This window comes from Diadema setosum, chromosome 5 (genome assembly GCF_964275005.1).
Source record: "Diadema setosum chromosome 5, eeDiaSeto1, whole genome shotgun sequence".
NCBI lineage: Eukaryota > Metazoa > Echinodermata > Echinoidea > Diadematoida > Diadematidae > Diadema > Diadema setosum.
In genome coordinates, this window is record NC_092689.1 from 37,713,153 (window position 1) to 37,730,591 (window position 17,439).

The 17,439-nt window shown below is 37.3% G+C and overlaps 2 protein-coding genes across 2 annotated transcripts in view; both read left to right on the top strand.

The window, feature by feature from the left end:
• Positions 1–17,439, top strand: part of LOC140229351 (zinc finger MIZ domain-containing protein 1-like) — a 288,520-nt gene that overhangs the window by 28,843 nt on the left and 242,238 nt on the right. The window lies entirely within an intron of this gene.
• LOC140228894 (tigger transposable element-derived protein 4-like) lies at positions 437–1,714 on the top strand. Its single transcript, XM_072309164.1, has one exon. The coding sequence runs from the start codon at positions 437–439 to the stop codon at positions 1,712–1,714; it is 1,278 nt and encodes a 425-aa protein (XP_072165265.1).

The following is a 17,439-nucleotide window of genomic DNA, read 5'->3' on the forward strand; positions in this document are numbered from 1 at the left end:
TAGTGAGAATGTGAATTGCATAACATCAATTTCCAAATGGTGAAGGAAACTGAGTACAAACTCTCTTGGCAATAGATTTCTCTGCCATTATCCTTATGTACGTCAAAGAGAGCAACACGTCTATCACTTTCGAGCATGGCAACGAAGCGAAAATTGAACGCAAAATCGTATGAGGAAAAATACTCGATCCTGACATTCATGGATGAAAATCCAATGTGGAAGAAAAAAGATGTTGCGGCAAAATTTAATGTGAGGACCAATACACTGTCGGACATGATAAAAAACCGCCACAAAATTGTGCAAGCAGTTGAAAATCCATGTGATGCTCGGAAGGGCGTCAAGAGAATGAGGCAGATGGCATTTGACAATGTGGATGTGGCTTTGATCACGTGGTTTCGGCAAAAGGAATCTACCCGATCTCGGGTTTGATGGGGAGATGCTGCTTGAAAAAGCCAAATACTTTGCCAAAGAATTTGGTCATGAGACAGCTCCTTCACCAAGCTGGATAGATCGTTTCAAGAAACGATACAGAATAGGCCACATCAAAAAGGCTGGAGAAGCTGCTGGGGTGGATGAAGAGCTTGTCCAAGGCTGGAAAGATGGAAAGCTGACAGATATTCTGAGGCGTTATGACCCAAAGGATATCTACAATGCTGATGAAACTGGTTTATTTTGGCAAATGTTACCAGAGGAGTCCCTCGGTTTTCAGGGCACTACCTACCATGGAGGTAAACAGCAGAAAACATGTGTCACTGTTCTAGTGTGTGCTAACATGGATGGCAGCAACAAACTCCCCCTTTTTGTCGTCGGGAAGAACAAGCGACCACGTGCATTTAAGAATGTGAAATATCTGCCAGTTGCCTACGAAGCCAACAAGAAGGCCTGGATGACAGGAGCATTGTTTGAGGCATGGCTGAGGAAACTTGACCGCAAGATGGAAGAGAGAAAGATTGCTATGGTTGTCGATAACTGTCCGGCCCATCCTCATATTAAGCTGGACAACATTGAACTTGTGTTTCTGCCACCAAATACTACCAGCTTGACCCAGCCAATGGATGGTGGTGTAATCAGAAATTTGAAACAACACTATCGGCACATCCTGGCATTCAGACGACTTGCAGCGGCAGATGGGGGAATTCCCTTCAAATGGGACCTTCTTGACGCTATCTTCGCTTTGAAGACAGCATGGAACAAGGTGTCCCAACAGACAATAGCTAATGCATACAGGAATGTGGGATTCGTTCTACCGTGTGACCAAGTAGAGGAAGATGGAGATCATGTTGAAGATGGAGGTGTTGAAGACGCACAAGAATTTCATGGCATCTGGGAGAGATTGGCCGCCCTCTTTCCGCTACCTGCCTTAGAGAAATATGTAGACGTGGATGCAACAGATACGGGTGTCGAGCTCTTAACGGATGACCAGATTGTTGAAATCACAGTCGTGAGTCAAAGAAGACATAATGAAGAAGAACAGTCAAAGGAGACCAGTAATGGTGAAACCAGTAGCCAACAGGGGGAGGATTGTGTGCGCAAACCACCTTCGATCAGTGAAGTGTGTCAAGCTCTCAATATGATCCGGCGGTTTGACATCTTTGAGCAAACGCCAGCTGAGCTGCGATTGCTTGTGGAGAACTATGAGTTGTATCTCATGAGTAATTATAAACGTCACAAAAGGCAAACCACCATCACTGACTATTTTGCTGTTAAGGGGTGATGAGTGATGAGACAAATGTGATTCGTACATGTTGTTCAATTTAAAGCCACAAAACATGTTTCCAACGAACTTCTAAATGTTTCATACCTATTATTGAAGTTATCTAGGTACTGATCATGCATAACCTTTTTTGTTCTTAAAATCAAACAACTTTTTCATGACATCCCTTCCATTACTTTACGCTTTTCAGTGTACTGACATATACGACGGGAAAATATAAATCTGTAATGCCGGACTTGAAAGTTTGTTTTCATTGTACAATCTGCTGTCTCATACTTCTACCATTCATGCTTATAATACGCGTAAAAGTAATCTCATTCATCAACCCTTTGTAAGAACTCAAACTGCCCAAAATTCATTTGTATATGTTTGTATTAGAGAATGGAATAATTTGCCATTGAGAATTAGGTCAGCCTCAACACTATCCAACTTTAAACGTACATGTCGCATTTATCTTGAGGGAAATTTGTAAAACAAGAATTGATCAGGGAAGCTGAATTTAAAAGTATAGTAAAATAGAAAGTATCTTTCTGCAATTTCATGTGAACTACATGTATGTGCATGAGCATTTTTGTGACACGTGTTTGTGTGATTGAATGTGTGTGTGTGTGTGTGCGTGTGTATGTGTGCTTGTGTTGCATCTGTCCTATGTAAATATGTTACTATTATACTTCTTGTTATGCTTAAAACTTTAGTATGTTTTGTTTTATATGTTTATCCGGGACCCCTTTTTACAAGCTCTGCTTCTTTTGGGGTCCCAAACCATTCATTATTCTTAATGCTGTATCATTTTGTAACATGTCAAATGTTTAATGAATTGGTTAAATAAAACTTGAAACTTGAAACTTGAAGTAAGGCATGGCTTTGCATATATGATCATTCTAAGTGGTGACCTCATGAAACAACAGACCTATTAAAGGGGATGGCTGGTAACCGATCAGTGGGAATCAGTGGGAATGCTGGGGGATGATTGTTCCAATTCTTGTGGGATTCATTTAAGAGTATATTATATATCTATTGTTGTGTGAAAATTATTTGCTTCAGAATGGTCTCATATTCAAGTAATGTGCAGTTTAATGTATCCAGGTTAGCATGCCTGTACAGTGATGGGGCGATTGTTAACATTGAACTGCACATTACTTGAATATGAGACCATTCTGAAGCAAATAATTTTCACACAACAATAGATATATAATGTACTATTGAGTGAATCCCACAAGATTGGAACAATCATCCCCCAGCATTCCCACTGATCCCCACTGATCAGTTACAAGCCATCCCCTTTAAGAATATAGCAGACATATACCCAAAGTTGTTTGAACGTATAACTCAACTTTTGGGTTTCATTGATTTAAGTTCTTGCCTCTCGAGTGATCAATGATTATTTTTCAAAAAACTGTACATTTATGATAACAGAATAGTTCAGCCTCACCCTATGAACTTAAAAGCTAATGTTCGCTTAATTTTGTCAAATGTTCACCCACATAAGTATATGAATAGGCAAAGTACTGATTCTAATTAATGATGACCTCAAAACTATTAACAGACTTTATGAGGTCAGACATCTATACTAAAGTTCTGTAAACATTTACACTACCCCTGTTTTGACTTGTATCTTACTCGAGTTTTCGGTAATTTAAATTTTTCCCCTTTTCAAGCACAATCATATAAGATTGTTTTTCTTTTTTATATGCGAACAATTACTCTTCGTTAAATGTTTATGATTACAGTAATACCACTGTACTCGAAGTCGTAGCCCGAATCTGATTTTGCGATATTACTCACTACTGGTTTTAGCAACCAAGTAGCCCATCCTTCATGTGCTGCACTCATTACTGATTTTGACTGTACGTGTTGTAATACATCTGGTTTTGTTTGAATTTGCGCTGTTCTGTCAGCCGTGAGTCAACCTCTACGCGACCGTTATTCTCCCAATCACACATACACATATACTGATGTTCGCCATGTGCACGGTACGTTGCTGTTCTCAACACACGTTTATTGCGCCAGTTTCTCATCCATATAACCACGTGTTCATCTCGTCAATACCGCATGCATAGCTAGCTAGGCACTTTGAGCGCTGCTGGTAGACGCACAGAAGACTGGTGCGTAGCAGTGCGACATTGCTGTCGGTCCATGTAGCTCTAGATGTGCATGTTTTCGCTGGACATAAATGTCATTGTTCTTGGTGAGCTACGTACATGTATACTTTTAAGCCATCAAGCATGTGTTGTGCGTAATATCAAAAGTTTGCAAAGCTAAGAATGTGATTCTTGTGTAACTGTCTGCTTGGTAAATCTAGTTTGTTTTGACGTGTTCCTCCACATGACATGTATGTGCATTAAGCAAATGCATATACAGTATTCTGTAGACACACCACATCCTCACGCAGATACAAATGTACATTCAGCACGCATGTCCTGCAACTCTTGCACTCGATTACGTACTGGTATTTTCTTTTTGTTTTTATGGTAATAGGTGATTCAGTTGTTCACCAGAAAATAGTGTTGAAAGAAGAACATCGATTTCCATTCAGTTCATTCGTAATTCAAGTCGATTCAATTCCAGTTGACAAGCATGCAAACAATCGGTAGGCACTATAACAGATACGATATTGAACATCAATCAAAGTTGGATAAGTCAAAGAAAATTTGACATACGCGGACCTCGAAGTTCACGTATGTTGAACCATTTTCTTCAGTCCAAACTAATTTCAGGTATGCGAGGTTGACTGTATTTGGCAAATGTACAACATACCACGTAAAAGATTGCTTATGTTAAAAATAAAGTGTCCTATGCAAAGTACATAGTGTACGAACACTCAAATTGCAATTTCACCAAATTCAGTTTGAGTTTGTCATCATTCAACTCACATATTGCTTTTGTTATTCAACTATCATTTCAAACTAGGCCGGGGGGGGGGGGGTGGTATAGGTAAGACATCATCATGAATGTAAAATCACATGAAGACCTATTTATTTTTGCTTGTGTACTGTTCATTGTCTTTTCCTATCGGCAAGATGGAATTGTCATTAACTTTCTTTTTGCTTTCAGCAATATTCTCTGGCAAAGTAAGCAGTGGGACTATTCTTGGCCTTTGGGGCTTGAGGCATCCTAGCTCAAGTGTGCCAAAGTACATCATTAGTTGGAATGTGGAAGAAAAAGAGAAATGAGCTGTTCAAAATGATACCCATGATTACTTTAACTTTTAGAATATATGTTCTAAGTCCATAGAGGAATGAAGAAAAAAAAGCAGCAACAAATTCTGCTAAATATTCCATGTAACCAGATCAACCTACTGTGCTGTGTAATGTTGCTGTATGTCACATTTCAGTAACCTGGAGAGTTAGTCAGCTGCCTGTGAATATACAGCAAGTGTGAATAAGCCAGCTCATAATTCGCTCATATACACAGTGGTAGATGACCTTTTTTTTTTTTCTCAGTTGGTGAGGCACTTCACTCGTTTTCAAAGTGGCTTGCCCGATGTTACAATTTATGGAATTCATGTTCAAAGAAAGAATGAACTTGGGTGTAGACCCATCAGTTGACATTTTAGCAGGCATCCATTTCATTGTTTTGTATTGAATGCAATACAACCTTTTTCTTTTGATAATGCCAAATACCAGGCTTACTGTCAGTTCAGTTCAGTTCAGTTCAAATTTCAGGTGTCAGGTGGTTGTGCTGGCAAGCACCATTTAGATAAGGATCACATAAATTTTCATCACACAACAGATGTTTATCTCGGCGAATTAACAAACCAGAATGCATGTTGGTACAAATGACCTATATCTGCTCATGTGCAAAGTGGAATTAGGAACTGGTCTATTGATGTCACTGCCCTCTTGTGCCAGTTTTGTGCATGATTGCACAAAAAATTACAAGCCGAGCCATATTCCACTTTTCTGTTGTTGTTGTTGTTGTTGTTGTTGTTGAAATCTTTATTCATAGCATTTTCAAGAAAGTAACATTTCAAATTTTGCAGGCTCACCTGCTAGCAATTGAGAATGAGCTGATTTTGCTGTGACAAGCATAAAATCTTCCCATAGACACCTTCCCGAGTATCCTCTGGACTAGTCTTCAGTAGGTTAAAAATGCTTTCTGTTGCCTTCATGAAAGCAGGGCTGTTTCAGGTTGATTTCTTAGATCTGAAGTTTGCTGGAGAATTTGTATCAGTGTTAAGTCATGCAGAGAATTGTCAAGAGTTTCATTAGTGAAATCCGAAAGGAGAATGCCTTATAAATACTCAATTTAACCAATAAGTATTGTTCTCCAATACATTGTAAGTCGATGAAAGTATATCCACTTTGAAATGTTATCAATCAGCTGAGTATTGGCTATCATCTGTTTAAAAAAAAGAAATAACAAGAAAATTGTAAATCCGAAGAGAAATATGCTCATTATAAAGTAATATATTAATAGATAAGATCTGATGTTTCCGCTGGCAACCTGTTCATCTACAATGTCAGTAACATTATCAAATGTAACTTTTCATATTTTCAGCAGTATGTCCCCCCCCCCCCAAAAAAAAAAAAAAAAAAAATTACAATCAGATTTTCGCATTGATATCACCCAATATGATTAAATTGTCTAAATGCTACTTCAGGGTCTTAAAATATAACATTTTAGCTCTATTTTGCAGGAAACCTCATTCGATTTGGTTAAGCGGTCACAGAGAAATGTGGATTGTTGTAAAGCATATCATGAGTCTGATTCTTCCAAGTTTAGCACTTTGAAGATCTTGTGTGTGAATGCAATAGACAAAACTTGGAGGGAAGAGATTCCCGACATCCTCTACAAAATTCCTCATTTCTCTTTGACCACTGAAGCAAATTCAATGGGGTTTTCTGTAAGATGTGGGCAATGAGTTGTAGTTTCATACCCTGAATTTGTATTTAGATTGACTCAATATTTTTTACGATATCATTGCGGGTCCCGTTGTAATTTGTTTTTTTTTTGACATACGGTGCATTCACTTTTGAGTCATGTAGTGTAACGTCAACTAGATTTGTCAAACTCTAATGGACCTAAATATAGAATGACACAAAAATGAAGAAAGCAGAGCTCAAGATTGAAATAAAGTTTGATGAGTGTGTCAGTATCACAATACAACATCTTGTACACTATTATAATTTGTTAAAGCTTTCTGTGAGAAGGGATAAGGATGGAAAAAAAAATGCCAAAAACAATATTTAGTGCCAGAAATCTATTCAATTCACAACTGTGTATTCAAGTAAAAACTATTGGGCAATTGTAGCTATCATGCAGTCAGCTGTGACTCATTATGTAGTTCAGTCAGCTGTGACTCATTATGTAGTTCATATTATTCTTTTTCTCCACAAATAATATCTATTCTCTGCAATGAGTGTGATATATCTATGTGCGCTTAAATATACATGATTGTATGGTGAAGCAGCGCTGGCCACCATACACCTGCACCATCGCATATCACCTCAAACAGGTACAGTGTGATTACCACAGATGCATGGCTGGCCATGCAAAATGAGCCATATCCTAGTGGTAGACGATATTTGATTCATTTGCAAGGAATGCAAAAGCATATTACTTGGGGAGTGTATACAGGTGAGGTAACATTGTGCAAGCAGAAACATTTTTTTTTTTTTTTTTGTTAGCCATGAAATATTTTTATCTGTTTTTTTTTTTTTTTTTGTATTATGAATTCAATTTCTTTAGATTGTTAGTGATGTTCACAATAAGATAGATTCCGCTTTAGATTGCATGTGTTATTGTTGTTGTTTTTTGGCAAAAATTATGCTTAGTGGATCTGTGTAAGAAATTAATGTGAACTATTGAAGCTCTGTTTCAACACTGATGTGATGCCAACCACCATCTAAGATGAAGTGAGAGTTTTTAAGATCATGGGAAGGCATGCAAGAAAGGGGCATTGGCACTATAATGCTTTGTATAAATGCTGTTTTATAGAGCAAATTTTGCAAAGTCACAGAGAATACAATGTTGCATCATTATTTGTATGGCCAAACTTGAGTATGGTCCAGTGTGTGCCAGTTTAGATGGAGCATTTGTAATTTAGGACAAGAGGAGAATTTCCCTTTCAGACTCTGGAAGTGATAATACGAAAGGCCAGTATTTACACCAATATCTGTAGTATATAAAATTGAAGAAAATATGTTAATGCTTCTTGACCTACTTTGCAAGATTTTGCAGAATTATCTAGGTAGGTAATAACTCATATGCTGCTCAAGAGTTACAAAGAGAATGTGGACAGTTTGTAAAAACAGTCAAATAAAGGAGGTCCTTTAAGATGGTAATTATTTTTTGCATGAGGTCAGGAATGATATAACTAAGTCACAATCTTGTAATAAAGGACATGTATTCAGGTGCTTTTGGTGAGCCCAAACTCACAACTGCCTGAGCAGGGTTTAGTCAGTACTCCCAATATTTTGCCCCCCCCCCCCCCATATCCCCATACTTCATTCAGACCATGCAAAATCCTGCAAGTGTGTCATGTAATTTAGATCATAGCTGTTCATTCAACAGATCATGATGAATTGGAGTCTGACAAGCTTTTGTGAATTCAAAGCGACAGGCCCCTCTCCGTTGCTAATGAGATTGCCAATTTCAGAAGCCTCGCCGTGAAAGGCACAATTAACCCTGGCACAATTCTGTCGTTTTCGTCGGAGGCAGACAAGAGCTACCACAACAAAGAGCATGCCTTTCTCGGCTACGAGATTGTGTTGTTTTGGTCGTGGCCTTGGAAACATATTTCCATGTGCTGTGGTGAAAGAGTATGGTACATTAGAAACTATCCATGTCACATCAGGTTTATTGTCATATAGGAGATGAGGGCCATCATGGATACAATTTTATATCAAATTTGTATTTTTGCATCCCACAAATGTAATATTCGTAATTGGTGCGCTGATGCTGTGTATGGCACCAATGCTATAGAACCTCTGTAAATACATCATTATTAATATCCTGTCAAAAACCTGTGTCCAGGTTATGCTTTTTGTTGTGCTGTTGTTGTTGATTTTTTGTAATGTTTCATCTGATGCTGTTTATTCCCACTTACTGAATGTAGTCTAATTTTGAACACTGCAATGGAGATTGTTGACCTTTATGACTGTGAGATCATTTTAGTCTCAACAGTAACCTAGCTTTCCATGACATCTGTTTAAGGACATTGTTACCTACTCAGTTTTCTTTTAAGATGGGCATAAAAGACTGCACAATCACCATCGACTGAATCACCATCGACAGGAAATGTTACATCACAAAGACGAATGTTTGCATCATGAAAACAATTTGTCATTAAACCAAGGTTATGAGCAGTGTTCCAGTTTTCGACTCAGGAGACTTTACTTTACGTCAGTCTTGTTCTTAGGAATTAGTTATTGTGAGATTTCATAAACAAGTTTTCTGAAAATAACATGTGACTTATACCATGCATTCACACATAAATTATACATATACATACGTGTGTATTTTTTGTTTTGTTTTGTTTTGTTTTTTTTTTTAGTGAAATGTGGTTTTTTGCTCAGAGCTATTTGAAATGAGTGCTAAGAGACTAATGTGAATGAGATTGTACGAGAGCAGCAATGTAACAAACTTTTACCTTTTGGGCTTTTTTCAAGTCATGAACAATATCTATTTTGCTGTTGAAAAATTCACAATGGAAGATATCTTAAAGTTGCATCACAAATCACTATCTCTGCCTCTATGATGAACAGGAATATTACAAATGTGTAGAGTCACACAGTCTTATGTCAGCAAAGAAGTAATGTAAAGAAAATAATTGCAGATATAAGGGAAAGAGAAGGGAGGAAAAATACATATTTATTAATAACTAGGTTTGACAAAGGAGAAGGAAAAGAAAGGTAAGTCAATGAAATTAAAGGAAGATAATGTTTAGTCTGACACTTGGTTGTGAGCAATGACATGCACAAAGTTGGTATGTTGATATCTGTTAACCTTTACTGTGCTTTTGTTCTGATTGGCAGGAATGCAGGGATGCTTTTTTTTTAATTGCCAATTTGAACAGAAGTCTTGAAACTAACAATCGGTGAACAGAGATTACCTAATCCCTCTAATTCCTTTTGTGCCACCACAGCCTTCTTGTTGCTCTGAGGCACTATATTGCTACACATGAGTGGGCTTTCTAAGTTTACAAATAGGTCAAGTCGGAATTGATTACTGAATGCTCATGAAAAGGAGAGAGCTTTGCTTCATGTAATTGAGCTGAGTGCCTGGGCACTGTAAGGGTTTATATCAACGTCAATGGTAAGCAAAGTTTAAAATTCAACTTACATTCGGAATACTTTGAATACTAAGATGTCTGAACAAAATGGTATATGAGGTTACAGTGATTGTTAGATAGACTTTGTGAATATCCATATGTGTATGCTCTTGTACTTGTACTATTACATGTATATTTGGATTTGTGATGTCTTTGTCAAATTTGCTAATCATTGAAACCTTTCTATAAAGACCTCACTTCTTCAAAGACCAAACCATATTAAACATAAAAAGAATAGCAACATCATAGGAAACATCATGAAAGTGATGACTTACGAGTATCATAAATCATATGGATTATGATCACATTATAGCAGACCATTTGTCATGGTCTCTTATGGGCAGAACATTCTTGGGATATTCGGTAGGAGAATATTTAAATCTTAAAAATTGCCCCCCCCCCCAAAAAAAAAAAAAAAAGAAAAAGAAAAAAAGAGGGAAAGCAGTGCATGGCAGAATTTGGGCATGCAATTTTGGCATTTACTGTGCACATGAGACACAAAGATGTTGAATCTATGTGAAATCCACAACTAGTTGGCAGACATTTAGTTCTACACTGCTAAGTTTCAGTATTTGTTTGATGTGGGCTTGTAAGTGATGCTGCAGAAATGGCTACTACTGAAAGTTAAAGAAATGTAGAATTATGATATTAGCCAGGTGAGGGCAGTGCAGTACAAGTATATGCCTTTCATCGAGTAGCATACAAATAGCACTGTATTCACATCATCTGTAGATAATCACAGCGAGAGCAGGTTGCACTCATCAATTCAATCTTTGCCTACCAAGACAGTGCAGAATATTGTTGATGAGAAAAAATATCCTATTTTGAATGTTTCTATCAGTGAAATTTAAAAAAGAAATGCCTTCAATTTACAATAAGAAGTCAAGAGGTTTTAACCCATTGAGGATGGTTTGATTTTGCTACAACACGCTTTTCCCATAGACGATTGCCCAAGTATACTTGGAGCTGGTCTGCAATGGGTTAAAACTTGGTTTTATCCAAGTTCAGATTTAGAAATACCTTAAGTCTGATTAGCTGTTGCTCAGTATGTGTGCTCAAATTCCTTGAACAAACATTATTCTTATTTGAAAAGAATAAATCACAGCTATTGAAGTAGCAAATAAATTGCAGTTTCATCGTTTATTTGATATTGGGTACTATTAGATAATCAAGTATTATGCTGTCATATCTGGATTGTATAACCATGCATTAACCCATAGCATCCCAATAGAGAAATTGGGATGGGGCAGTTGGGGAAATATGTATTATAAACCACAGTCTTAGATTATCAGACATACATCTAAAACAATGACATGTTTTCTTTTTGTATAGCCATTACTGGAATGGTAGTGAAGTATTGATACCATAGAGATGCATGTTTGCATAGTTAACTCTTTCCCCGTGGATCACTTGTGTGGACTTTTTCTTGCAGCCGATTGTTGACGAATGAGACCACCATAGTTTCCACCTCCCATTTCATTTGAAATTGAAATTTTGAATTGACACGGATGGCATTTAGAAGGTAAATGCTAGCTCTTTAAATTGCAAATAGAGCAAGCAGTATCTATAATTCAAGCAGCCACCATTACTGCATTTGTTTTGTCTGTCTATAGGCTGTGTTAAAATGATCACTCATAAATGAAGAGGACATTGTAGCCAGTATCTCTCTTAGCAACAGAAATGTATGGTAACAGGATTTCATGTCAGGACAGCATAGCTCTCTAGATCTGAAGATAGAATTCAATCACAAGTAATCCAACATCCTATTTTAACAACGAACGAAAAAGAAAAAAGAAGAAAAAAAAAAGAGCCTGGTACACCAGACTCTTCCTTTTCTCATCCTTTTCTTCGGTGAAATGTCATGCGGGTTAAGTCACCTCCATTTCCCCTGGAGCTACCCAAGGCATCCTGGGCATCGGTATAAGGAACAAAGATCCATCTTTGGTTCCGATGGAGTCGTGGAAGATGATGCCTGGCATTTCTCTGATGAAAGTTTCCTGCTGTGTTGCTGCTGCTACTGCTGCTGCTGTAAATTTCAGACATCCTTTTGCTCTTTGCATTTGTCTATCTTTTCCTGTTGTTGTTTTTTTTTTAATAAGTGCATCAGTGATAATAGACTGTGCTAGTATTTCATTTCTGTTTTAGCTATGGTTCAAAGAAACTGTCGAGATGTTGAATGTAAGTGGAAATTAGGAAAAGAGACTTGCTGCTGTATTTTGCCTTCATAAATTTTGATTATTTTGAGACAATTTCGGGGGTGCGGGGGAACAAGAAATTATTTATGGAATGTGGAAAAACCACAAGACATTGTATCCAGCTGTGTGGATTTCTATGTCAATGCATAGTTGTACCATCAATTGTTACATCTATATCTGAAATATAATTTACTGATATGTACAGACTGGTGTGTATATGATTATGTGTGTATTATATATTCTACTTCATTCTTGCATCTACTGTAAAAGTGGAAATTTCCAGTGTGGAAATTTTTGCACTTTTTGAGCTGTCAGAAACTAATGCTAAAAATACAAGCACACAAATATTTTTGCTTGCTGTATGTACCGCTTTGTAATGATTCCATGGAATTAAAAACAGTCATTTTGTCTGACTTTGCAGAGCTGGAAAAATTACTCATGCCCCAAAATATCTTTTTTTACAGCATTTTTCTATCCATTTCAATGTTTAGTGGCATTTTAGGTACTTATAAGGGTTTTGTTTTTATTTCTCAGCAGATATATTATATCTAAAATGCAAAATAAAGCAAGCACATGGTTTTAAGAGGGTGGCTAGAAGTAAAACATCTCAGTCAAACCATATTTAGCCTCCGATGATTTCGCTTTTATGACAGAGAACAAATCTGATTGCTGGATTTCAATTTTATCAGACACATTCTGCATGGTTATGTATAGACAAGCAGTTGTATATGAAGGAACTACTGAAATCCCCCCTCCCAAAGAAAGAGAAGACTGATGAAATGCTTCCATTATATTTCTTTATTTAGTAGATGGTTCTAAAGAGATGATGGACTGGTCACATGACAAACTTTGCAAAGTTTTAGTTGCCAGTGTTCACACTGCCCAAAGATTGAGGAGATTGGAAGGGGTCTGTAAAATATCCCTAGTTTGAGTGGAAAGTTTCACAGAAAGTTTCGTGAGAAGTTTCGTGACAGGTTTACATTCACACTGGCAAAACTTTGAGATCTTAAAGATCGCAATCTTAAGCTTGGTGATCTTTTGCCAATGTGAACGTGACTAATGTCATTTCTTTCAAGTCTTTCAACTTACTTGATGCTGAATTGCCATTGCATTTGATGATGTTAATGTTTTGTATCTTCTTTGGGGTGGGAAAACTAAATACTGTATTTCTTTCTATGCTGGGCTATCACAGCCTTTTACTTAACCCGTTCCTTACGTGAACCTTGTATACCAGGTTCCGGTGGGAGCAACTGATTTACAGATAAGAGTGCCTACTTTCATCGCCTAAATTCATGTTGTTTCTTTGTGTTGTAATGCGCAGATAAAATAGGTTTGATAAAAAGATAAGAGTTCATTCTATCATCATATGTTCTCTTTCTCTTGGAAAAATGTGTATATCACAACATTATCAGTTTGCGCCTGCTTTGCTATAAAACTCACATGAACATTTACATAGCGATCAAAGCTGAGCTCGAGTAGATTTTTGTGTTCTACAAAGCTGAACCCAGTCATCACATTCAAGTGCCCGGTTTTGTGTAGAACAAAAGAGTCTGTTAGCCCATCAGCATACGCTCTATTCATACCTTACACCCGGTCGATATTTTCATTGTTCACTGGCACATGTAGTTGGCTGTGGAAAGGGGATACATGTACTGCTTGACTGCTTTCGCTCAGATGGATTACCAACCTGTCTATTCTCTGTCGACAGGGAAAAAGAATCTCGTTTGGGGGTATTTAAGACACTCAAAAAATTGCAGAAGGAATGGGTTAATGCCAACACATTTTCTTATTGAGAGATATTCATGAAAACAGATGGAAATATGTTTGTAACAGGTGCTTTGTTTCCCTTTAAACTGCTCAGTGTGAGGTGTAACATTTCTTGGAAATTCTATTCACTTGGTGCAAAATGAACTTCTCTGATTTGTCATAATTATGTTTTGTCCTGCTCTTGAATCTGTGAGATACATCTGCTCAATAACATCTGCTCAGGATTGCTGGAATAACGATTTGTCACTACCAGTGTAAACACACCTGTCCATCTCACCAATGTAAACACATCTGTTTACAAGAAGAGGCTTTTCAGTCCCCACAGTTATTAAATGTATGCATTTTTTATATACACGTATATACATAATTATATTTAGTGAGAGTCTTGTGAAGGTTATAACGGTCATTTATTCTCTGACGCAATTTGTTGTGCATAACACTTGGAAACAGGCAAGGGCAGATATAGACATGGGATTGCTTTCCTGACCTCAGGTGATTTAACCTTTCTGTTGTTTACACAGATGCTCAGTCTGTTCGTTTTTGCCTGATAAAAACATGATAATGGAAGATTTTGCACATATTCTAAATTTAGTTGATATGTAATTTGTACAAAGCTCCCATTCTTTTTTTTCTCCCCATCATTCTTGCCAAATTAGCAAATATTCCATGTGAGAGTGGTTTGATTCTATTGTGATGTTCATTTGTATGTATTTCTGTTATACCTTTATGTTCATTTTATATCATTTATTTCTAAATATATATATTTTTCTCATAAGATATGTTCCTGGTGGTATGGCATTGGTAGCTTGCTGTGTATTTGTGATGTCTTTGTTGTTGTTGTTGTTTTTTTTAATGACACCTGCATTGCTATGGTTACTATATGTCATCATAAGGTTCTGTTGGTTTGGTCTGTTGGTTTTTGATCCTTGTGTTTTAAAACTAGGTTCCCTTGTACTCTGCAAGAGGCCTATGAACTTGGAGGAGCTAAGAAATAGCATGGACCCTATTCACTGTCAATCACATTATCTAATAAACTAATGAGAATTTTCTCATGTTTCTTTATCTTAAACATTTTCTTAGACTTTTGTCATTAAGGTCTTTGAAGAGGAGGAATGTTGAGTTTGATATTGCTGGAATGTGGATATGTAATCAGTAGCTCTGATATCTCTTCAATATCAATGCAATCATTGTGGTTATCACAGGACAAGGGCTGCATAATTTTGCTTCTTTGTCCAAGGCAACAAGGGGCATATCAAGTGAGATGATAGAGAGAAGTGTATTACTGGCTTATTTGAGGAGATTAGGCAGCAGTTGCTAGGTAGGTAGGTATATGATAGAGAGACAGAGAGATGGGGTGAGGGGGGGGGGGGATGAGGGGTGAGAAAGTGGGTAGATGATCGACAGTAAGTATGAGAAAAATTGATGGGGGTATGTAATGGTATGTAACATGTTAAGAGACAAAGAGAGTGAGGGATATATATATATTTTTCATGTCAACAGAACGTCAGCAGATTGCAGCAGTACTTTAAAGTCAGTCTGCCACCAATAAACTTTCTGTACCATTGTGTATCTATAATTATCCCCCACTATGAAGAAATGGTTATGGGTGAGTCAAGCTATCTTGCTGTATATATGTATTAAAAAAAACACTCTAAACCCCTCAGTCGAAGTGTTGTGGATTTAAAGTATATAGGATATTAGGTGATTAAGTATTTGTCATATGTTATTTAGGTTATAGCATAGCCCATTGTCATTGGGATTAACCCGTTGAAGATGGACTGATTGTGATTAAATATTTGTCATATGTTATTTAGGTTATAGCATAGCCCATTGTCATTGGGATTAACCTGTTGAAGATGGACTGATTTTGCTACAATACACATTTCCCATAGACACTTTCCCGAGTATACTCGGGTCTCATCCTCAATGGGTTAAGGTATGAGGCAGGACATGGGGGAGACAGTGCATCATTATTTTTTCCTTCTATCTCACCAGGCAAAGATGAAAAGTTATATGTGGTGAACAGTGCCAGCTACCGTTGACGGTAAGAAGCCATTCTCCCTCGTCAAGCTTGTATTTTTTTTTTCTCCACATCATACAGTGCATCCTCATTCTCCTTCCAAGACTCAGTTCCAGTGATTCCTCCCACACTTTATTTATTTTTGTTTGAATGAATCTCTTCTTCCATACTTTAGGTTTAGTTCCACTACAAACAGTTGGGTAAGGGCATCGAATCCCTGGGCAAATAGAAGGGCAGAAATATTGGTTTTCACTTGATGTGGGTGCGTGCTCTGAGCCTCCTTCGCAATGACTGTGGAGATTGTAAAGCCTCTTGTATCTCACATGAGGGGAGAAATGACAGGAAAGAAGAATCCTACTTGCAGCTTATTCTTAGAATGATTAATTTCAGATATTTATTCTTTTATCTTCTAAAAGAGTCAAAGAGAAGGAACAGAATTATCATACAATGTACATGTTCTAATGAATATTGCATGTGATATAATGCAGTTACCCAAGGTTTGTAGTTTACCATTTATTTTTCCCCCTTTCTCCTCCAGTACGAAAGTGCTTCTCTGTTTCAATTTATGTCAAAAGCAGAAAATGACGGATAAGTGGAAAAGAAGTCAGTGTTTACCAGGGAGTAAATGTCTCATGCAATTAATAAGGTGTTTGAAGCAGGAGAGAGAAAGGAGAAAAATGCGACCTTGCCACAGTTCAGGCCAGTACACATAGACATCTGATGTTGTGTTTTATATGACACCTAATTAGAATGTAGCTATCCGATTGGTTGATTGCCCATCATGTGACATTTAGTTAAAAGTGCATCGCACACTCTGGCTGTCAACCGTTCAGTTTTGTTTGAGCAAAAATGGATAGCGCATGGTTGATGTCACCCATTTCCATTGACTTCCGTGTTAAAATCATTATTGACTCGAAGTTTTTATTCCACCACATGGCTCTAATGTCGCAATAAACAAACATGTGCCCCACGCACTCAACAATTACAAGTGCACTTACAAGCGCATACTTTTGTCACTCATTTTTGTAAACTTTAACCGATGGGCTTTGCGTACGTACATACACATGGTGACTGTGACTATGCGGCTACTCATTCGTCTTTCATGGAAAATGGTTGCCATTTCTGTGCTAAATTTTAGAATTTGTATGGACCACATCTGTTGACTTTTCGAGGTGTTGTATAAAACAAATAGTGTATGGTCTTTACTCATGCAGTGGAACAAGATTTCGCACTTGATAAAAGATGAGGCGCACTATTCAACTTGGCTTTGCCCTGTTTGAATAGAGCGCCTCTGTCTTTCACCTCGTGCGAAATCTTGTAACATCGCACTCGTGACCATTCACTATTTCTATGTGCATGTTGTTTTGAGGAAACCTTACACAGATATTGCAGGTTTTCCCTTATTATTTTAAGATCACTTCTAACAATACATTCGTGGAAATAAGGTTTAATATAAAAACAAAAACAA